This window comes from Oncorhynchus masou, chromosome 13 (assembly GCF_036934945.1).
Source record: "Oncorhynchus masou masou isolate Uvic2021 chromosome 13, UVic_Omas_1.1, whole genome shotgun sequence".
Lineage (NCBI taxonomy): Eukaryota > Metazoa > Chordata > Actinopteri > Salmoniformes > Salmonidae > Oncorhynchus > Oncorhynchus masou.
This window is the reverse complement of record NC_088224.1, coordinates 71,745,431-71,768,809: the sequence shown is the minus strand read 5'-3', so window position 1 is coordinate 71,768,809 and position 23,379 is coordinate 71,745,431. Positions and strand designations below refer to the sequence as shown.

The window sequence follows — 23,379 nt, the reverse complement described above, 5'->3', positions numbered from 1 at the left end:
AATAGAAAAAACAATAATTGCTTTGGCTATAAGCTGTTTTTTGTTCTATCCCCTGACATTCCTTTTATATAAGTTGGAAGCTTAACAGTCAGATAAATATTTTTTGGCACTTCATATCAAATCAATTCTAAATGTATTTGTCACATGTGCCAAATACAACAGGTGTAGTAGACCTTACAGTGAAATGCTTACTTACAAGCACTTAACAGTTTTTTTCTTAAAATTCCATTGTTGGTTAAGTATTTACTAAAATAAACTGAAGTAAAAAAAATACAAAAAATAAACTAATAATTAAGGACCAACAATAAAATAACAGTAGCGAGGCTATATACAGAGGGTACTGGTACTGAGTCAATGTGCGGGGACACCGGTTAGTCAAGGTAATTGAGGTAATATGCACATGTAGGTAGATGTAAAGTGACTATGCATGGATAATAAACAGAGAGTAGCAGCAGCGTAAAAATGGCAGATTGGGTGGGACAATGCAAATTGCCCGGGTAGCCATTTGATTAGTTGTTCAGGAGTCTTATGGCTTGGGGGTAGAATCTGCTAAGAAGCCTTTTGGACCTAGACTTGGCGCACCAGTACCGCTTGCCATGCGGTAGCAGAGAGAACATTCTATGACTGGGGAGGCTGGAGTCTTTGGCAACTTTTTGGGCTTTCCTCTGACACCGCCTGGTATAGAGGTCCTGGATGGCAAGAAGCTTGGCCCCAGTGATGTACTGAGCCGTACGCACTACACTCTGTAGTGCCTTGAAGTCGGAGGCCGAGCAGTTGCCATACCAGGCGATGATGCAATCAGTCAGGATGCTCTCGTTGGTGCAGCTGTAGAACTTTTTGAGGATCTGAGGACCCATGCCAAATCGATTCAGTCTCCTGAGGGGGAATAGGCCATGATGTGCCCTCTTCACGACTGTCTTGGTGTGTTTGGACCATGATAGTTTGTTGGTGATGTAGACACCAAGGAACTTGAAGCTCCCAGCCTGCTCCAATCCAGCCCCGTTGATGAGAATGGGGGCGTGATCTGTCCTCCTTTTTCTGTAGTCCACAATCATCTCCTTTGTCTCGATCACATTGAGGGAGAGGTTGTTATCTTGGCACTACATGGACAGGTCTCTGACCTCCGACCTATAGGCTGGCTCATCGTCGTCTGCAAACTTAATGATGGTGTTGGAGCCGTGCTTGGCCATATCTCAAACCAGGATTTCACAGCATACACAAAAGGAAGTCAGTTCAATTTTGTTTGAAGCAATCCGATGCAAATTCCACAAGCGTGCAGGTCAGCCTGTTGAAAGACAATGCACTCTTCATACAACTGTGACAGTTTTCCTAGAGATAGGGCATGTGACCAGGGCTACTCAAGACCCTAAAACTCATGACCCAACTGATATCCATCCTCATTTCTCTCAATTTGTTACATTCAGACAACTTTATCTCAACCTTTCCTTCTACTTTCCTCACTTCAAAGGTCCTAGCCATGTCTCCTAACCACTGACTGTACAAAAGTACAGCATTAGCAGCATGCAGGAAATTATCTGGATTGAGTTGCAAACCAACACATGCCAAATGAGAGCGGTCAACCCTTCAAATCAACTCCACCAAAACAAAGTCACTCAAGAGCCAATCAAGACTTGACATGTGACGTGTTTATGCTCAGAGCTACAAAACTCCTCACCACTGCCGTAATCATGTATCCTTGCAAATGTATAAAACCACAACTGCATAGCAATGCTAGTTTGTTTTTCTTGCAACACTAAAAGGGGTGTTGGCTGTATTTATGATAGGAAGATCTGTTTAGCCTAAGACAAACTCTTGGTTGTGGAGGGCTCATACCTCTTCGGCAATGGGAAGTCATTCCAGTCAAAATCTCCAAAGTTTCACAAATGATGTATGCAGATGGGGTCACCATTAGTTTTCAGAAGGGGCCATTCGTACTTCCCACTTGGCAAAAACTGGTTGAATCAACATTGTTTCCACATCATTTCAACCCCAAAAAAGGAATGTGATGATGTTGAATCAATGTGGATAAGTGATTTGAAAAAATGTATCAATGTAAGAGAATTTTGTATTTCTTTCACCTTACCTTACCATTTTTTGTTGATTTCAAAACTAGACGTTGAACTGACGTATGTGCCCAGTGGGTTGGTGGTTCCCTGTCTCTTTGTGGCTTGTCATACATAAGGCCATGGCTTTAAGTTTGGCATTCCTAAAAGTCAACAGGGAGAGAGGAGAGCATATATCAAAACAAGCAGTTTATTGGCAGAGTGCGGTGTGTTGATACGATCAGCAAGTGAGGTCTCCTCAATGGGCCAGCCTAAATCTGTGTTTTCTGCAGCTTTTCTGGGAGTGATAAGGGCTGCCACTGGGCTGGGGTGTGGGGAGGACACAGCTGGCTGCAGAGGGGAGTGAGGAGGGCTGACTGGATCAGAGGCGGGACGGCTTTGACATTGGGTCTCAACAACTGTACAGTGGAAGAAAAAGTCTGAGAGGGTGTCTGCACCATGGTGAGAAAATGATGTGCCTTGCTTGTGAAAGCATGGGTGTAGGTGTAAGCATGGGTGTAGGTGTAAGCATGGGTTTAGGTGTTCAGTCAAATCTTTCAGCAAGTCATTTTGGATTATTTTGATAGAGGATGTTTCAAAATGTTGATAGGAAGCACATTCCAATGATTTAAAAAAAGTTGTTTGATTTAGTGGAGAATGTTACTGTATCCTCACAAAATCATGTCAACCTATATCAAGTTAAATTCCACTATATAAACTGCTTCTTGTAATTTATGTATTTGCCTTGATGTGAGCAGTGCACTCCTGTCGACTCAATTGTCAAAACGGTTAGAAAATGGCACTTTCTGTAATAACAGTTTTGAAGACCTACAGTATCTCCTCTGAAACATCCTAATCTTGTTTTAATAAGCCGTTATCACCTGTTTGTTTACAATGAAATATTGAAATGCTTATTTATTTAGCCCCCGGGTCAAACTGAAATTTTAAGCTTTGCTGGCAGTTTGGGATTTTTTTCTTCCTCAGATGGAATGTACAAATACCCTTATCCCCTATCCTCTATCCCACTGGAATATAAAACCATTGGCCAAAGCTAAAGTCATGTTTACATTGCATAACAAAGGGCTTTTGAATTTGAAAAGGCCAAACCCACTTTCCTTTAGGATTTATGATTAATGTACTAAAAAGCTAACAGTGATTGAAGGGGCCTATTGAAAAATATTTTTCAAATGAAAAAGATATTAAACAGATCTCACAACACAATAACTAGTTTCTCTATGGGATCCGAGGAGCCAGTCACTTTTTCATAGTAGGACAATTATTACCTTAGGTATTTTGTTTGTTCTCTATGTAAACCTAAACTCCAACTATGCACATGTCATAACTCACTTTAAATTCTATAAGAATATCATTGTTGTGATGAGGGAGAGTAATATTGACCAAAAATTACAATCACAGATAATACAATCGTACTTCTGTTGCTTGTTGAAATAATATCAGTGGCCTTATTGCACGTGTTTACCTTATGACTAGACATTCGTCATGTACCAAATTATTCCTCAACAAAGTTTGTTTTGCTTTGTTGAGAAATTAAGCAGATAGTTATATCCGATAAAGAATCATTACATTTTAGTCATTGAATCATAATTTAGCATAAGGAGATTGTATCTAATTTGTTGTGACATCTGGCAAATTAAGCCCTGATGTTCCATATTAGTGGGAAATGTGTTTAATGAGAAGCTGTCCTCAAGGCCAGGTCCCTTGATGTGAGAGTGTGTGAACAGTCTGGGGTGGGGAGCCTAGACAGTGACATCAGATTTCCCTGGGGGCTAGCCTAGAACAGCGGCAGCAGTTGCAGTAATGGGATAAACACACATGCACAAATGTGCACAAACACACACCAGGCTTGTTTCAAACGTCTGGCCAGACTGCACAGACTTAATGATGGGCTGTCTGACTGGCATGAGAGGGCCTTGGGGTAGGGGGAAGAATGACTGTAATAACTCATCCTCTGGAGGGAGGGAGAGAGAACGAGCGAGAGAGAATCTACTCCAGGCTTTCTTCTTTGAGCCTCTGTCTCCTTGGAGGACTTAGTGGGTCAAATACAGCTACTACATGCCAATAATAAACATAGACCTAGTAAGGAGATATAATTCAGGTGTAGAAAATTATGGCCAGATTGTACTAGCAAGGTTATGACACAGTCAACTCTAAAATGTAGTCGTTCTCAAACTAGACAGTTCAAAAAACATTTTATTTTCCCTTTTAAAACTTCCCTTGTAAATTCCCATGTTATTATGTCAGAAGAACGACAGTGGTGACATTTGTTGATCATATTTACTGTCTCTCTCTCTCACCGTCTCTATCTCTGCCCCAGCAGGCAGCGGGCGGGTGAACCTGGTCCCCATCCCCCCGGTGGTGACCAGCCCTCGGGACATGGCCCTGGCAGCAGTCATCTGCAGCGCTCTGGCCACCGTGCTGCTGGCCCTACTCATCCTCTGTGTCATCTACTTCAAGAGACAGCTGCTGGAGAAGAAGCCCAGCGGTGAGTGACCAACTTGAGCTTGAAAGAAGTTATTACAATGTCGTGTCGTACAATCTCAGTGTAGCACTGGGACCAACAGGTGGCTTTGCTATAGAAATATAGCAGCGGCTATCTTGCACTTGTTTAGGGTCTCCTTTATGAAAGTGTATTTTTGCCTCAGCATCTCTAAGATCCCAGGATGGTCCATACAGTGGAGCAGAGTTGTCGTGCCTGGACCGACGGAGGCTCCATGATTTCCCTCAGCACCCATGCTGCCAATGTCACCACGGGCCAGGCCACACCTGTGGTAGGTCCTATTACTGGTGGGCTTCTACATTCACATCACTCTTTTTGAGCCTTGGTTCTCAAGCCGTTCACTCTGTCAAGTTGTGTGGATTCTTTGACTGTATCACTATGGTACTGGCATCGCTATGTGCTGAGGCTTCTTGGCAAGGTCATCCATGCTTTCTGATGGTTCGCGGTCGGTACACGTTTTTCTTGTGTGATCTCCAGGCCCAGTGCACCTGATCCCCTCCCTGTGCTGTGATGAAAGCTGCAGTTTGGGCCGAAGCAGAGACACCAGCCCTTTCCAGTCCCAGATCAGCCTTAACGAGGGGTGAGGAGCATGACCCAACACCACTCACCTCCACTCAAAACCATCAACCACCATTAATTAACCACCGATCTACATCATTTAACATTGTTCAAAACCACACACCATCATAATTCATCAACACCTATTCTAGTACATGGGTGCCAAAATATGACAGTCAAAAGAACCAGTAACAAGTACAGCAACTGATATTGCTTGACATCATGTCTCCTGGATTCCCAGAAAGACCTAGAAGTGTAGACAGACATACAGTAAACCATTGCTGTGGTGGATGTTTGCGAAACCAAACAGCATTCGTTTACACACCTCTGGTTCAGAACAGGAAGAGAAACACGAACAAGGCCAAAAACAATCTTGTTATGGTGTTAACTTTGGGTCTGTTTGGGAGATTACTGTCAGAGAAGTGCCTCCCTGGGACTGTGGTTGGATCATTACAGCTGGGACTGGGAGAGATTTATGATGCTGACACGGCCTCCATTTTCCCCTACAGATGTGGCGTGAACCCCTGTGAGGAGAATGTTCTGGCCTATCTGAAAGCCCATCCAGAGCCCCGCATCTCCAGAGAGGCTGGCGAGACATGGCTGCTCATGCAGAACCCCGACTGTGCCGAGAGCTTGGGATCACCTTGCTGCAACCGAGAGGAAGACGAGGAAGAAGAGGAGGAGGGGTGCAGGTCAAGTGAGGACACACAGGAGAAATCAACTGAACAGGCTAGACAGAGCCAGGAGAAGACTGGTGCCCTGACAGAGGTCCTCCTTCCAAAGCATCAGCCATCTTCACTGGAAGGTCAGTGGTGTCTTGCTGTACTGTATGAACTTTAATGCAGACACACACAGAATGATCCTCATTGTAAATACAGTTTGAAATTGAGCGATGCTTGGTGTATAACATACTTCAGATGCTCACTTAGGGTACGCTTTCCCAGTAGTTATACATGAACCAAGCCAATGAGCGATTAACAAACACAGTAACACACTATTCTTCACTGTGTTAAGAAAAGATGAAAGTATACAAGTGCAAACACTATTAAGTAAAGAAGAATCGCTACTTCTCCTTCCCCTCAAAAAATATTTAGAATTCTTCTGCATAGCATACCTGTTCAATATGAAATTGGAACGATAACAAATGGTCGAGTCCATTAAAACAGATACACACTATTTATGGAAAAACCTTCAGTGTATCTGCCAAATGGAGCTTCAGAGCCAAAGCAGATTGTCTGAACTGATGGAATCCAGTGAGTGAACTCAGAGTAGAGCAGCAGAAGCCCCAGCAAAACACAGTCAAGTAGAAAGCTACAACACAGAAGCATCAGGACAGAGGAGACATTCTGTGTCCTAACAGCATAGTTCAAACACACACACGCATACACTTATTTTACCACAAATGTTGCACTCTCTTTGATTGGCAGGGACAGTGTTGTGTCCATGGAAACTGGGACTAGTCAAGAAGCAAAGAAAGGGCCAGGCAACAATCCCAGCTGAGCTTTCTGATGTTGGGACTCGGTCCCTGTCTGATCTATGTTAGGTAGATAGATTACTAATGACCGTGTGTGCTTTTCTCCTCTCTCTTGTTCCAGGATGACATGGATTTATTTGGCTCGTGTTCCACCCTTGAACCGCCCTGGACCTGAAAACAGTCCAGAAAGATCCCGTTTCAGATTACACTAGCCCACAGACCAATTGCCAAAAAGTGTGTGGTACACAATCTCTTTCAAGCGGTTTGTGACCCACAACCTTTCGTCACACATCTGAAGGGACTATGTTCAGTGCTGTGAAAAAGTATTTGCCCCCTCTCTAATTTTGCATATTTTTTATACTAAATGTTATCAGATCTTCAACCAAAACCCAATATTAGATAAAGGGAACCTAAGTGAACAAATAACAAGGCAATCACATACTTATTTCATAAATAAAGTTATGCAACACCCAATGCCCCTGTGTACAGTAAAGCATCCCCAAACTATCACACTACCACCACCAATGCTTGACCGTTGGTATTAGGTTCTTACTGTGGAATGCAGTGTTTGGTTTTTGCCAGGCATAATGGGACCGATGCTGTCTAAAAAGTTATACTTTTGACTCATCTGTCCAGAGCACAAGAGTCTTGATGATCATCCAGGTGCTTCTTAGCAAACTTGAGTCAACTTTTTGGACAAGATGGGTTCCATTATATATGGCGAAAACCAAACACTGCATTCCACAGTAAGAACCTCATACCAACGGTGTTCGTAGTTTGATGGTTTGGGGATGCTTTGCTGCCTCAGGACCTGGGCGACTTGCCTTAATAGAAGGAACCATGAATTCTGTTCTGTATCAGAGAATTCTACAGGAGAATGTCAGGTCATCCATCTGTGAGCTGAAGCTGAAGCGCAGCTGGGTCATGCAGCAAGACAATGATCCAAAACACACAATCAAGTCTACATGAAAATGGTTAGAAAGCAACAAATTTGAAGTTTTGGAATGGCCTAGTCAAAGTCCAGACCTAATCCCAATTGAGATGTTGTGGCAGGACTTTAAACGAGCTGTTCATGCTTGAAAACCCACAAATGTCGCTGAGTTAAAGCAGTTCTGCCTGAAGAAGTGGGCCAAAATTCCTCCACAGCGTTGTGAGAGACCGATCAACAAATCAAGGAAGCATTTGGTTGCAGTCATTGCAGCTAAAGGTGGCACAACCAGTTATTGAGTATAAGGGGCAATTACTTTTTCACACAGGGGAATTGGGTGTTGCATAACTTTGTTAATTAAATAAAAAATTATCATTTTTTTTGTTAATTGTAAATTCAGGTTCCCTTTATCTAATATTGGGTCTTGGTTGAAGATCTCATAATATTCCGTATAAAAAATATGCACAAATGTAGAAAATCAGAAAGGGGGCAAATACCTTTTCACAACACTGCAAATAAATGCTAACAAATGACTTCACGGCAAAATAGAGCACAAGAGCAGAGACTGAAAAGAAATCTATGCACCACGCGAGGTTGCCGGGCCAGAGGCTGATGTAATGAAGTTGAACTCATGCAAAATGATTGTTGACTGGTACAAAGTAAATAGATGCCTTCCCCTTTGTTTCTGATGTCTGCTTAAGTCGGTGACGAGCAGAATCGGTACCAGTGTGACTGTGACTATTGATGTGTTTTGTCATGAAGTCGCTGTTACAAGTGAATAACTGGCAACGTCTCCTTAAAGGGCGTAAGAGAAGCATGTCAAAACGTACATCTGTGATTTCTGGTGCAGACGGAAGACAATCTAGATAATACTGAACAAGTTAAGACAATGAGGAATGTTGTGTGTGATATCAAATTTGTTGTAGATATTGTAAAATAGAAAATAGGTTAATATTTTTGTAATGTAGACATGACTGACTAATGACAAATATGCCTGCTTTTTTCAGTTGTAGTATTGGTGGTTGTGCATATACAATTTCATTTGATATATTTGTAAATAAACCACTTCAACAAGACAAACAAGGTGATTTTGATTGTTGTTCAAATGTCTCTAGTGACTAATATTGAAATGGCCCATCTTTAATCCTACACCAATTGCAACAGACAACCTGCAATCATCACTACATCACACACACTACATTCACTTCCGTATACAGTGGCGTCTCTCTGAAACTCAAGATATTACTTGCCACAAAATATTATGATTGAATTTGGTTCAAAACTAGATACGATTAATGAAAATAAAGCTTCCATTAGTGATTTCATATTTAGGAATTTATTCATGGCTCTGTGTGATGTACAGTAGGCCTACATGTGTTTACAGCTACCTAGCTCACTCCCTTTGATAGCATGTTCACACCTTGATTAACCATCTGAAGTAAATCCCACCTTGATGGGCGATGCCCCAGGTCAGATATCAGTGCTAAGCAAGTAAGGACATTGTATGGGGAGCAGCTGTAGCCTCAGCCCCTGGTAATTAGAGACAGAATCTGTTGAAACAGATGCAACAGCCGGTAGTACTTGATTTAGCTAGTCGTCACAGTCTGGATCACGCTCTGTGTGAATTAATCAGCAATTAAATCTCCAATTCACAACACCTAAGAGACCATATCCTTCCTTCTCAGCCCATAACCTCCCATCCCACCTTCCTCCCCTCCCTAACAGAAACACAGACAAATCAGAGGGAGCAGATTTGCATTTAAGTCAAAACACTATGTCAGGAATAGCAGGTGTTTGTCCTGTCTGATCTGAACAGGAAATAACAATGAACTGCTCATACTTTTGCAGAAAATTATATTCAACGCTCACAGATTTTAGTATTTTCTCTTGGGCAGATTATACAAATAATGTCTACATACTTCAACTTTTACCTTTATTTAACCAGGCAAGTCAGTTAAGAACAAATTCTTATTTTCAATGACGGCCTAGGAACAGTGGGTTAACTGCCTGTTCAAGGGCAGAACGACAGACTTGTACCTTGTCAGCTCGGGGGTTTGAACTCTCAACCTTTTGGTTGCTAGTCCAACGCTCTAACCACTAGGCTACCCTGCCGCCCCAACTTATCTATTTACATGGATATTGGAACAGATGTTCCAAACATACATTCTCAGTGCTGAAGATTACATTGCTCATTATTGCAATATTCTGAATTAAATCATACACTTTTTGTGCTTTCCATAATTTATATGCATCAATGACAAAAATATGTGTAAGACAGTATGGTATAATACATGTGGTATATGCACAGATCTGCACAGACTTTCATGAACCACACAGAACCTATGGTTGAGCAAAATCACTAAATAGCACGTATACAAAAATAGCATAACAAAACATACGTTTACAGTGACTGCATACAGCTACAGTTATCTGCCTTTTGAACGGATTAATAATGAATGGCATTTTCTGATCATGTGAGTCCATTCCACAGCAACACAATACAAGTCGTGGCTGAAACTGAATTGAAGAGTCGAAGATCGATCAAGCTAATCAGCTTGTAGAGTCCATGATGAAGGTCTCAAAGTCTGGGTTCAGGTCAGTCACCAGGGCGTCCACAAAGTCCTCAATGGTGGGCTGTCTCTGCAGCATCCCTGTGTCACACAGATACACAGACAGGGATTGAGCATATTGCCCTTTAAAAAAGGTTTATATGATGTCACTGAAGTAAAACTCCTCCAATGAATTGAAGTGAAACACCTGAGTTACAATATAAAAGCAGAACTTTCAGATATAATAAGATATAGCTTATGGCCTGTAGTGGATATCAGGTAACACGGAGCAAATTCATTAAATGCAAGAGTACATAGAGAAGTGTATTAATGTACCTTTAAAGTTGTCCTCAAGAGTAAACACTCCTAAGTTCTCATTTGTTGTTTCAACACTGCAACAGTACAAATGTCAAAAGGTGTGATATTTTGAGGGGGTAGAGTGTCTCTATACACATATAATCTCCTTGCTAGCCTGCTCCAGTATGTTTCTAACAGGCCATTCGGAGCAGCTCTGGGAATATGTGTCTGGTAGCTCATGCACGGAGCGCACACTCTCTTCACAATTCCGCTGCACTCTCGCTTTGAAGTCAGTTCATTTCCCCCTTGTGTTGCTGCCAATGTAAATAGGCACTCCCCTCTCTCCCTCCTTCCTGCATGGGTCACCTCCAACACACACACACACACACACACACACACGCGCACAATAGACAGGCACTAAAAAGAAAATGTAGATACAATTTTTTAAATCAAAATTCAGGAACAAAACACTTGCATTTATAACCACATGCAAAGGGTTCCAATAATAAAACACACCCACCCATACACAGAGACTCATTCATTCATGCATGCACCCCCCACCCCCCACACACACACAGCAGGGAGTCCATCTCTGAGAAGTTAGCCTTCCTAAAACTGGCTGAGCAGTTGGAAAATGAGCCCTGAATCAGCTTGGCCCTGGCCTGCATTAAAGTGGCTGCCTCCCACACTGGAGCCTTGCATGAGAAACAGACCAGGGTTCATCTTCCACTTTAGCCACGAGTCAGAAGCACGTTTCATGCTGCCTGCCCGCACTCCCTCCCTCCCAACAGCTAGATAGGGGTACAAACCAGAGCACAGTCACAAGACCTCTGAACCAAGGTTCTAAACCCACATGAAGGTGGTGGCTTTCAAGCACTCGTATGACCCTCCCAACAGCTAGATAGGGGTACAAACCAGAGCACAGTCACAAGACCTCTGAACCAAGGTTCTAAACCCACATGAAGGTGGTGGCTTTCAAGCACTCGTATGATAGGGGTTTATTAAAAACTAGATCATGCTTGATGTTCTGCTTGTAAGCATTGTGGTTGGCTGATAGTGGCATTGGATAACATGTTCTCTGGTAGAAAAACATCCACTGAATTACCGAGAGCAGGTATTCCCAAATGTGATGCACATTTTTTTTTCAATAAATCCTTCACATTTTCAAACAGTCCATTTATATTTTCCAATGGGGCTACACATTTGGGTGAGGTTTTTCTCTCGCCTGAGTCGCTTCATTTCACTGCCAAAAATAAAATTAAACCATCTAGTGTTCAGCGAGATAACACAATGTCAAATACAGGTAGCATAGTCAAATAATTAACATCCAATCACATTAACCATTACTCTCTCGTAGGAATTCCACTAACGGTCCATATGTAGCCAAACATAGCTGCTGCTCATGTTGGTATCTGTACTGATGACGCAAAAGCCATGACAGGGAGACATAGCGGAGTGGTAACGCGCATTGCTCCCGATGCCACTTGGGTACACTGCACCATCCACCGAGAGGCTCTTGCTGCCAAGGGAATGCCTGACAGCTTGAAAGACGTTTTGGACACTACAGTGAAAATGGTTAACTTTGTTAAAGCAAGGCCCCTGAACTCTCATGTATTTTCTGCACTATGCAATGATATGAGCAGAGACCATGTAACGCTTCTACAACATACAGAAGTGCGCTGGTTATCAAGGGGCCAAGTACTGACATTTTTTTAAATTGAGAGACAAGCTTAAAGTTTTCTTCACTTACCATCATTTTCACTTGTCTGACCGCTTGCATGATGACGAGTTTCTCACACGACTGGCCTATCTGGGTGATGTTAATTCTCGCCTCAATGACCTGAATCTAGGATTACAGGGCTCTCTGCAACTACAATCAATGTGCGGGACAAAATTGAGGCTATGATTAAGAGGTTGGAGCTCTTCTCTGTCTGCATTAACAAGGACAACACACAGGTCTTTCCATCATTGTATGATTTTTTGTGTGTAAATGAACTCAAGCACACGGACAATGTCAATTGTGATATAGCGAAGCACCTGAGTGAGTTGGGAGCGCAATTACACAGGTACTTTCCCGAAACGGATAACACAAACAAGTGGTTTTGTTATCCCTTTCATGTCCTGCCTCCAGTCCACTTACAGATATCTGAACAAGAGCGCATCATCGAAATTGCAACAACCGGTTCTGTGAAAATTGAATTCAAATCAGAAGCCACTGCCAGATTTTTGGATTGGGCTGCGCTCAGGGTATTGTATCCTGCCTTGGCAAATCACGCTGTTAAGACTCGGATGCCCTTTGCAACCACGTACCTATGTGAGAGTGGATTCTTGGCCCTCACTAGCATGAAAACTAAATACAGGCACAGACTGTGTGTGGAAAATTATATAAGACTGAGCACACCCTTCTCATTAATGGTGAGTTAGTCACAATTTTCGATGAACAAAAGTTTTTATATGTAAGATGGTTAAATAAAAGAGCAAAATTATTGATTATTATTATTATTTGTGCCTTGGTCCTTTGTCACTTCCCATGAGCCAGGTTGTGACAAAAACTCACACTCATTCTTATGTTTAATAAATGTATCGTATAGTGTGTGTGGCAGACGTACAATGATGGCAAAAAACAACATTTGAGAGTGCACTGACACTGGTGCTAGAGGGGGTATGCAGCTGGAGGTTGAATGTTTGAAGGGATACAGGACTATAAAAAGTTTGGGAACCACTGACCTAGAGGATAGTACAATATTTGGCTAAACCTGCTATTTTCAATTGCAGAAATCTATGGACTATTCAAAGCTACATGTTTTTCTTTCCTCACAAAACTATGACATTATAGGGCAGTAATATAATATTGCATATATGAACCTTAGAGAGCTAACCACTAAATGCTATGCATGCACGGTTTACCTCAAATGGATTTTCACAAAAACATGACATCATTGGGCTGGGAATGGTGAGCTCATCTAAGTATCTCACCATAGATCTCACTCTGCAGTCACTGATCTGGATCCACAAGGCTGTCTGCAGCATCACTAGCACTTTCTCTAATGACAGCTATTTCCAGACACCTCTCCACAAGGGGATTTGCAGTGGGCTGGCCGGGAGCCTGCAGCCTGCCGTGCTGTAGGTTAGTGTGTTAAATAAGCATGGAGACTAATCTGCATAACCAGAGTCACAATGTGACAAAGGAGCAACCAGCAGGTAAACGCCAATGAGGTATATAAAAACCAGATTGCAAATTCTATGTATTGGCCAATGAGAGGCTTTGAAGCCACCGGTCGGTCCTATTGGTACTCCTCAGAAGGAGTAGCCCTCCATAGGAATGAAGGAATGAAATTCTACAGTATTTTAATTGTTTCAAGGACAAAATTACATATATTTTTTGTTGGTAGTGGGGACAGTGACATTAACACTAAATACACACACACGTTTGGACACACCTACTCATTCACGGGTTTTTCTTTATTTGTACTATTTTCTACATTGAAGAATAATAGTGAAGGCATCAAAACGATGAAAAAACATTTAATAACCCCCCCAAAATTTAACAAAGAAAATTATATTTTGTATTTGAGATTCTTCAAAGTAGCCACCCTTTGCCTTGATGACAGCTTTGCACACTCTCGGCATTCTCTCAACCAGCTTCCAATAGTCTTGAAGGAGTTCCCACATATTTTTTTATATATTTTTAAACATTTTTTTACATTTATTTCACCTTTATTTAACCAGGTAGGCTAGTTGAGAACAAGTTCTCATTTGCAACTGCAACCTGGCCAAGATAAAGCGTAGCAATTCGACACATACAACACAGAGTTACACATGGAATAAAAAAAACATACAGTAGAACAAAAGAAAACAAAAAGTCTATTTACAGTGAGTTCAAATGAGGTAAGTTAAGGAAATAAATAGGCCATGGTGGCGAAGTCATTACAAAATAGCAATTAAACACTGGAATGGTAGATCGGCAGAAGATGAATGTGCAGGTAGAGATCCTGGGGTGCAAAGGAGCAAAATAAATAAATAAATACCAGTATGAGGATGAGGTAGGTAGATAGATGGGCTGTTTACAGATAGGCTATGTACAGGTGCAGTGATCTGTAAGCTGCTCTGACAGCTGGTGCTTAAAGCTAGTGAGGGAGATGTGAATCTCCAGCTTCAGAGATTTTTGCAATTTGTTCCAGTCATGGGCAGCAGAGAACTGGAAGGAAAGACGACCAAAGGAGGAATTGGCTTTGGGGGTGACAAGTGAGGTATACCTGCTGGAGCGTGTGCTACGAGTGGGTGCTGCTTATGGTGACCAGTGTGCTGAGATAAGGTGGGGCTTTACCTAGCAGAGACTTGTAGATAACTTGTAGCCAGTGGGTTTTGCGACGAGTATGAAGCGAGGGCCAATCAACGAGAGTGTACAGGTCACAATGGTGTATGGGGCTTTGGTGACAAAACGGGTGGCACTGTGATAGACTGCATCCAGTTTGTTGAGTAGAGTGTTGGAGGCTATTTTATAGATGACATCACCAAAGTCGAGGATCGGAAGGATGGTCAGTTTTACGAGTGTATGTTTGGCAGCATGAGTGAAGGATGTTTTGTTGCGATATAGGAAGCCGATTCTAGATTTAATTTTGGATTGGAGATGCTTAATGCGAGTCTGGAAGGAGAGTTTACAGTCTAACCAGACACCCAGGTATTTGTAGTTGTCCACGTATTCTAAGTCAGAGCCGTCCATAGTGATGCTGGATGGGCGAGCAGGTGCGGGCAGTGATCGCAGTGATAGCATGCATTTAGTTTTACTTGCGTTTAAGAGCAGTTGGAGGCCACGGAAGGAGAGTTGTATGGCATTGAAGCTCGTCTGGAGGTTAGTTAAACACAGTGTCCAAGGAGGGGCCAGAAGTATACAGAATGGTGTCGTCTGCGTAGAGGTGGATCAGAGAATCACCAGCAGCAAAAGTAACATCATTGATGTATACAGAAAAGAGAGTTGAAAGCCTTGGCCAGGTCGATGAATACGGCTGCACAGTAATGTCTCTTATCGATGGCGGTTATGATGTCGTTTAGAACCTTGAGCGTGGCTGAGGTGCACCCATGACCAGCTCTGAAACCAGATTGCATAGCTGAGAAGGTATGGTGGGATTCGAAATGGTCAGTGATCTGTTTGTTAACTTGGCTTTCGAAGACCTTAGAAAGACAGAGTAGGATAGATATAGGTCTGTAGCAGTTTGGGTCTAGAGTGTCACCCCCTTTGAAGAGGGGGATGACCGCGGCCGCTTTCCAATCTTTTGGAATCTCAGACGATACGAAAGAGAGGTTGAACAGGCTAGTAATAGAGGTTGCAACAATTTCGGCAGATAATTTTAGAAAGAGAGGGTCCAGATTGTCTTGCCCAGCTGATTTGTAGGGGTCCAGATTTTGCAGCTCTTTCAGAACATCAGCTATCTGGATTTGGGTAAAGGAGAAATGGTGGGGCTTTTGGCGGGTTGCTGTGGAGGGTGCCGGGCAGTTGACCGGGGTAGGGGTAGCCATGTGGAAAGCATGGCCAGCCGTAGAGAAATGCTTATTGAAATTCTCAATTATAGTGGATTTATCGGTAGTGACAGTGTTTCCTAGCCTCAGAGCAGTGGGCAGCTGGGAGGAGGTGCTCTTATTCTCCATGGACTTTACAGTGTCCCAGAACTTTGAGTTAGTACTACGATGCAAATTTCTGTTTGAAAAAGTTTGCCTCAGCTTTTCTAACTGCCTGTGTAAATTTGTTCCTAACTTCCCTGAAAAGTTGCATATCATGGGGGCTATTCGATGATAATGCAGAACGCCACAGGATGTTGTTGTGATGGTCAAGGGCAGACAGGTCTGGAGTGAACCAAGGACTATATCTATTCTACATTTTTTGAGAGAGGCATGCTTATTTAAGATGGTGAGGAAGGCACTTTTAAAGAATAGCGAGGCATTATCTACTGACGGGATGAGGTCAATGTCTTTCCAGGATACCCCGGCCAGGTCGATTAGAAAGGCCTGCTCGCAGAAGTGTTTCAGGGAGCGTTTGACAGTGATGAGGGGTGGTCGTTTGGTCACAGAACCATTACGGATGCAGGCAATGAGGCAGTGATCGCTGAGATCTCGATTGAAAACAGCAGAGGTGTATTTGGAGGGCGAATTAGTTAGGATGACATCTATGAGGGGGCCCGTGTTTACTGATTTGGGGTTGTACCTGGTAGGTTCATTGATAATTTGTGTGAGATTGAGGACATCAAGCTTAGTTTGTAGGATGGCCGGGGTGTTAAGCATGTCCCAGTTTAGGTCACCTAGTAGCACGAGCTCAGAAGATTGATGGGGGGCAATCAATTCACATATGGTATCGAGGGCACATTGAGACTTGTTTCTGGAAAGGTGAATTTTTAGAAGTAGAAGCTCAAATTGTTTGGGTACAGACTTAGATAGCCTTCAGAGTTCTGTATTACTATCCTTGCAGTAGATTGCAACACCGCCCCCTTTGGCAGTTCTATCTTGGCGGAAAACGTTATAGTTAGCAATGGAGATTTCAGGGTTTTGGTGGTTTTCCTAAGCCAGGATTCAGAAACGGCTAAGACATCTGGGTTGGCAGAGTGTGCTAAATCAGTGATTAAAACAAACTTAAGGAGTAGTCTTCTAATGTTAACATGCATGAAACCAAGGCTTTTACGTTTACAGAAGTCAACAAATGAGAGCACCTTGGGGGTGGGAGTGGAGCTAGGCACTGCAGGACCTGGATTAACCTCATCACCAGAGGAGAAGTAGGATAAGGGTACGGCTAAAGACTATACGAACTGGCCATCTAGCACGTTCAGAACAGAGAGTAAAAGGAGCAGGTTTCTGGGCACGATAGCATAGATTCAAGGCATAGTGTACAGACAAAGGTAAGGTAGGATGTGAGTACATTGGAGGTAAACCTAGGCATTGAGTAATGAAGAGAGAGATAGTCTCTAGAGATGTTTAAACCAGGTGATGTCATCGCATATGTAGGAGGTGGAACAACATGGTTGGTTAAGGCATATTGAGCAGGGCTAGAGGCTCTACAGTGAAATAAGACAGTAATCACTACCAGGACAGTAATGGACAAGGCATATTGATATTAGAGAGGCATGCGTAGCCAAGTGAACATATGGGTCCAGTGAGTGGTTGGGCTGCTGGGGACACGGCGATTCAGACAGTTAGCAGGCTAACAAGCTAACAGTTAGTAGGCCGGGGTTAAACAAGCTAGCAGCTAGTAGACCTAGAAAGTTAGCCTTTGGGGTACTTCATGATGGGGGTAAGTCTGTTTTTGCCTCTTCGTGCGGTGACGTCGATAGACCAGTCGTGGAATTAGTAGGGTTTCAAGTAGCTCTAGGTAGCTAGCTGGCCTAGCTGGTTAGCATAATGGACCTTCAGCGGGCGTCGTGCCTGAGGGGCCTGTTGGAGTCCTCGGGCAGATTATGTCAGTATTCCGACCGTAGGGGATCTGCGGGGTTCCATGCCCCGTACCGGCTGTAGATGGGGTCTGGATATTGTAGCCCAGGAGTATACTTCGGCGGTAGCACAGGAGCCCTGGCAGGGCTAGCTTCAAGCTAATTGGTGCTTGCTCTGGGATGGAAACGCTAGCCAGGAGTAGTCATCCGGGATTGCGGTTAGCTAGTTGTGAAGATCCAGATGAAAATGTTCAGTTTCAGGTAGGAATCCGGGGATAAAAATAACAGGTCGGTTATGCTCTGGTTAGAGTCACGTTGTTCGAACTGACGAGAGCTTTCCGAGCTGAAGGTTAGCTGATGACCACTGGCAATGGTTTGCTGACTGATAGCTGGTAGTTAGCTGGCTAGCTTCAGTTGAAGCTGAGCACTTGCGGTCTAAGTCATCCCAAACCACCTCAATTGGGTTGAGGTCGGGTAATTGTGGAGGCCAGGTCATCGGCTGCAGCATTCCATCACTCTCCTTGGTCAAATAGCCCTTACACAGCCTGGCGGTGTGTTGGGTCATTATCCTGTTGAAAAACAAATGATCGTCCCACTAAGCACAAACCAGATGGGATGGCGTATCGCTGCAGAATGCTGTGGTAGCCACGCTGGTGAAGTGTGTCTTGAATTCGAAATAAAATCACTGACAGTGTCAGTAGCAAAGCACCCCCTCACCATCACACCTTCTCCATGCTTCACAATGGGAACCACACATGCGGAGATCATCCGTTCACCTACTCTGCGTCTAACAAAGACACGGTGGTTGGAACCAAAAATCTCACATTTGGACTCATCAGACCAAAAGGACAGATTTACACCAGTCTAATGCTCATATTTCATGGCCAAAGCAAGTCTCTTCTTATTGGTTTCCTTTAGTACTGGTTTCTTTGCAGCAATTCAACCATGAAGGCTTGATTCACGTAGTCTCCTCTGAACAGTTGATGTTGTGATGTGTCCGTTACTTGAACTCTGTGAAGCATTTATTTGGGCTGCAATCTGAGGCTCAGTGAACTCTAATGAACTTATTCTCTGCAGCAGAAGTAACATTCATCAAAGCGCTTGATGGTTTTTGTGACTGCACTTGAAAAAATATTCAAAGTTCTTTTAATGTTCCACATTGACTGACCCTCATGTCTTAAAGTAATGGTGGACTTTTGTTTCTCTTTGCTTATTTGAGCTGTTCTTGCCATATTATGGACTTGGTCTTTTACCAAATAGGGCTATCTTCTGTATAGCACCCCTACCATGTCACAACACAACTGATTGGCTCAAAGCATTAAGGAAAGAAATTCCACAAATGTACTTTTAACAAGGCAGACCTGTTAATTGAAATGCATTCCAGGTGACTACCTCATGAAGCTGGATGAGAGAATGCCAAGAGTATGCAAAGCTGTCATGAAGGCAAAGGGTGGCTACTTTGAAGAATCTCAAATATAAAATATATTTAGATTTGTTTAATCACTTTTGTTGGCTACTACATCATTCCATGTGTGTTATTTCATAGTTGTGATGTCTTCACTTATTCTACAATGTAGAACATACAAAAAATTAAGAAAAACCCTGGAATGAGTAGGTGTGTCTGAAATGATTCTTCATGCCACGAGAGGTACTGGATCCTGGCAAATGGTTCTGGAACTAAACAGTCCAAAACAGAGGTGCCGGATCCTGTTGGAAAACATAAGTGAAACCATAGCAGTAGAATAATCATTCTTGTTTACACAAAAAGAGACAACCCTGTGAAAGGCCTGTAAGCTATGTTCTGCTCCTGCCCAGTCTGGCAACAGAGAATGATGGATTTGTCAAATGAGTCATATTGCCTTTAGATATTGGCATTCTCCATTCACAATGGCACTGCTCTGAGGTATGAGGCTATGCCCATTACATGTCATTATATATGCCAATAATGTTAACCAAAGTGGCTAGTAAATAAAAGTCTTTCCAAAATCAAATTACCACAAGGTGGGGCTTTTATTATTTTAAACAAACACCAAGATTTAACTCTAAACTGGGTTAGGTAAACAGGCTATTAAGTTAAGTTTAACCAAGATGTCCCTTGATGAAGGTTATTGCACAACCTGCTTAAAAGACTCCAAAATGACCACTGTGCGCTGAGGAGGACTTTAACTTCTTGGTGACAGGGGGCAGTATTTTTATGTCCGGATGAAATGCATGCCCAAATTCAACTGCCTGCTACACATCCCCAGTAGATAAGATATGCATATTATTAGTAGATTTGGATAGAAAACACTCTGAAGTTTCTAAAACTGTCTGAATCATGTTTGTGAGTATAACATAACTTATTTAGCAGGCGAAACCCAAACCATTCAGATTGTGAGGTCACTCATTTAAATGAGTTTTCTTTGGGAATCCAGATTTCTAAAGGACCTTATTGCAGTTCCTATCGCTTCTACTGGATGTCAACAGTCTTTAGAAATTGGTTGAGGTTTTTCCTTTGTGTAATGAAGAAGTACGGTCATCTTGAATGAGGGTCACTTGAAGTGTACTGTTAGAGGCGCGTGACCAGAAAGGTATCTACAGTTTGTTTTCCTCCTGTATTGAACACAGATCATCCCATCTTCAATGTTATCGATTATTTACGTAAAGAAATACCTAAAGTTGTATTACAAAAGTAGTTTGAAATGTTTTGGCAGAGTTTACAGGTAACTTTTGAGATATTTTGTAGTCACATTGCGCAAGTTGGTTTTTCTGGACCAAACGTGCCAAATAAATGGACATTTTGGATATATATCAACAGAATTAATCGAACAAAAGGACCATTTGTGATGTTTATGGGACATATTGGAGTGCCAACAAAAGAAGCTCGTCAAAGGTAGGACATTAATTATATTTTTACTTCTGCGTTTTGTGTCGCGCCAGCAGGGTTGAAATATGCTTTTCTCTCTTTGTTTACGGAGGTGCTATCCTCAGATAATAGCATTGTTTGCTTTCGCCGAAAAGCCTTTTTGAAATCTGATGTTGGCTGGATTCACAACAAGTGTAGCTTTAATTTGCTATCTTGAATGTGTGATTTCATGAAAGTTTGATTTTTATAGTAATTTATTTGAATAGTGTCCCACATATCCCAGGGGTTAAAGCAGACCGGACTCATACATCAATGGGTCAATGGCATTAAATGTATAATCCATTAGTTCTGTATTCTGAAAAGGAGCAATTTGCTGGGACAGCAGAAGAATTATGTTTCAAAGGTCTTTTATCCATGGAAAGAACAATTACTTGTCAGTCTGAGCTTTCTACAAAAGAAAATGTTACAGTAGTCCAGCTGAGAGGCTATATGCACAATTTGTTGTACAGTGAACTTTTGCTGAACAGTTGCGTAACTAACCTGTGCTTAAAATACAGGTACATACGGAAGAACTAAAGGTCCATTAAAAACATAAAAAATACTGAAATAAAGGCTGCATTTAGGTAGTATGTGCAGTGCAGCTCTATTTATTTACATTACAGAGGGTGGTGATGTGTATCTCTGTGGCTGGCTAACAGCAGAGTGACAAAAGGGTAATGAGGACACAGGGGGATGGACGGAAGGGAAACGGACTCCGTCTCAGTAGAAGCTGCCTGCATCAAAGTGCCAGGCTGAGCCACATTTGTTGATCAGCCATTAATACCACTACTTCTAGAGTGCTGCTCTGCTGTGTCATCTGGTGCTGGGGTTTAGGCTTGTCCCAGACTGACTGACTGACTGACTGCAGAGGATTTAGAGCAGAGACAGACATTAGGAACTGCCTTGCCATCGCTGAGATAGTGTTTTTTTATGTGTTGAAGTTATTGTTGCATGTTTTAATGTCACTTTCACCAGTAGAAAGTAATTGATCACTATTACATACACCATATTGCCCCTCCTACTCAATAACATAATGCTGAGCTCTTTGAACAAACAGAGTTGAGCAACAATCATTCTCATAATCATGCAGTTCATAACAGATTTCTGGTTTCTCTAGCACTTTACGTTTTGATCATAACCATTTGAAACATGTCAAGGTGTTTAAGTAATTACCTCTTTCTAACCTGGCGGCAAACTATCTTCTTATTGCCACTATAATTATATCTTTGAAGTTAAGGAAGCCCGTTCTTTCTTGAAACAGCTTTCAAGAAACAGTATAAAAAAAAACATGACAAGAGTGATGACAAACATTGCAAAGAGCAGTTTGGAGGAGGATGTCTAACTATTTGAGGAGGAAAATACATTTAGAGCCTTGATTGACCTTCTGATAAGTATTGATGTAGTCATTGTAAGTTAACTGACACATTTACAACTCTACATCACAGTATAGTGTATTCCACACCCGTAACTATACCTTTACAGCAAGAAGTGGAATGTGACTATACATTAAACCCTCCGAAGTTCATAAGGACTCAATCATACTGTACTATGGTGATTAAAGACTCATACTACGCATACAGGGAACCTCTGATTAAACCAGAGGGAGATAAAGGAGTAGCAGACTAGAGCGTCTGCTAAATGACTTAAATGTAATGTAAATGTAACCAAGGCCAATAGAGTCAGGCTTAGTAGGTTTATTAACTTCAGAACAGGGTCATTATATCCACACCTGATTAGGCCAACAGGGCCAGGCTGAGCTGAGAGGCCAGGTCCTGGGACCTGCTCCATTGCTTAGGTATCTCCATTGTCCCATGTGCCCCTCCTGATCCGTGGTGAGCAGAGGAGGCTATGGGAAACAGCAGGCCCATGAAAGCTCCCTCTGTGGTGGCCTGGGCCCAAGAACAGAGGGCTTCAGTCAGCATGGGCCGTCAGTCGATCACCTTTCACGCTCTCTGCTGCCATTTAATCCCGGGGCTACTTTTCACCACATGCTGGCTGCCTGGGAAACGTCCAGGCACAGCACGGAGCCACCCAGATAAAGAGACCAGGCCAGCCTCTGAGGAACCTCTTTGGGCTTGCTCCGGGTTCCCCGAACCTGCCCCTTCACCTTTCAACCAAGATCCTCCACCCCCAGACCCATACTACAGGGAACAGCAGGGAAACAGACCACTTTAGCTGCAAGCTTCTTTAACAGGGTTCAGTTTGCTCAGTGTTGGTTTATGTAAGTGTTTCTAAAATGATATTGCCTTGAGGCTGTGCAGATACAAAAATCTTCATAGTAAACATGTCACTTCCAATGACTAATTATTTTACTCACTCAAAATGTTCCCAGATTTTTAGCTAGTTTCTCAAAACCATAGGCTTGAACAGACACATGTAAACAAACCTTACTTTATTACAGTAATTGAAGTGGTCATGATGATATAGTAAATCATGTAGACAAGATGATGTGCACGCACTGCCATAACGACCTACTGTACAGTAATATGGAGTTGATCCCCCTTTGCGTCTATAACAGCCTTCACTCTTCTGGGAAGGCTTTCCACTAGTTGTTGGAACATTGCTGCGGGGAATTGCATCAATTCAGCCACAAGAGCATTGGTGAGGTCGGGCACTGGTGTTGGGCAATTACACCTGGCTCGCAGTAGGCGTTCCAATTCATCCCAAAGGTGTTCAATAGGGTTGAGGTCAGGGCAATGTGCAGGCCAGTCAAGTTG

The 23,379-nt window shown here is 42.6% G+C and overlaps 2 protein-coding genes across 3 annotated transcripts in view; one reads left to right on the top strand and one right to left on the bottom strand.

Moving 5' to 3' along the window:
- The window catches only part of LOC135553005 (tumor necrosis factor receptor superfamily member 19-like), a 24,345-nt gene extending 15,748 nt beyond the window's left edge, over positions 1-8,597 (top strand). For both annotated transcript variants that reach the window (XM_064985035.1, XM_064985034.1), the window contains exons 6-10: positions 4,381-4,545; positions 4,706-4,831; positions 5,038-5,140; positions 5,628-5,923; positions 6,714-8,597. In XM_064985035.1, the coding sequence (XP_064841107.1) occupies positions 4,381-4,545; positions 4,706-4,831; positions 5,038-5,140; positions 5,628-5,923; positions 6,714-6,718 (695 nt within the window). In that variant the 3' untranslated portion in view covers positions 6,719-8,597. The remainder of the gene's footprint in view (positions 1-4,380; positions 4,546-4,705; positions 4,832-5,037; positions 5,141-5,627; positions 5,924-6,713) is intronic.
- Positions 8,598-8,833: 236 nt separating this feature from the next.
- LOC135553004 (mitochondrial intermediate peptidase-like) overlaps positions 8,834-23,379 on the bottom strand; it is a 56,403-nt gene continuing 41,857 nt past the window's right edge. Inside the window, exon 19 of the mRNA XM_064985033.1 lies at positions 8,834-10,171. Within this exon, the coding sequence (XP_064841105.1) occupies positions 10,071-10,171 (101 nt within the window). The 3' untranslated portion in view covers positions 8,834-10,070. The remainder of the gene's footprint in view (positions 10,172-23,379) is intronic.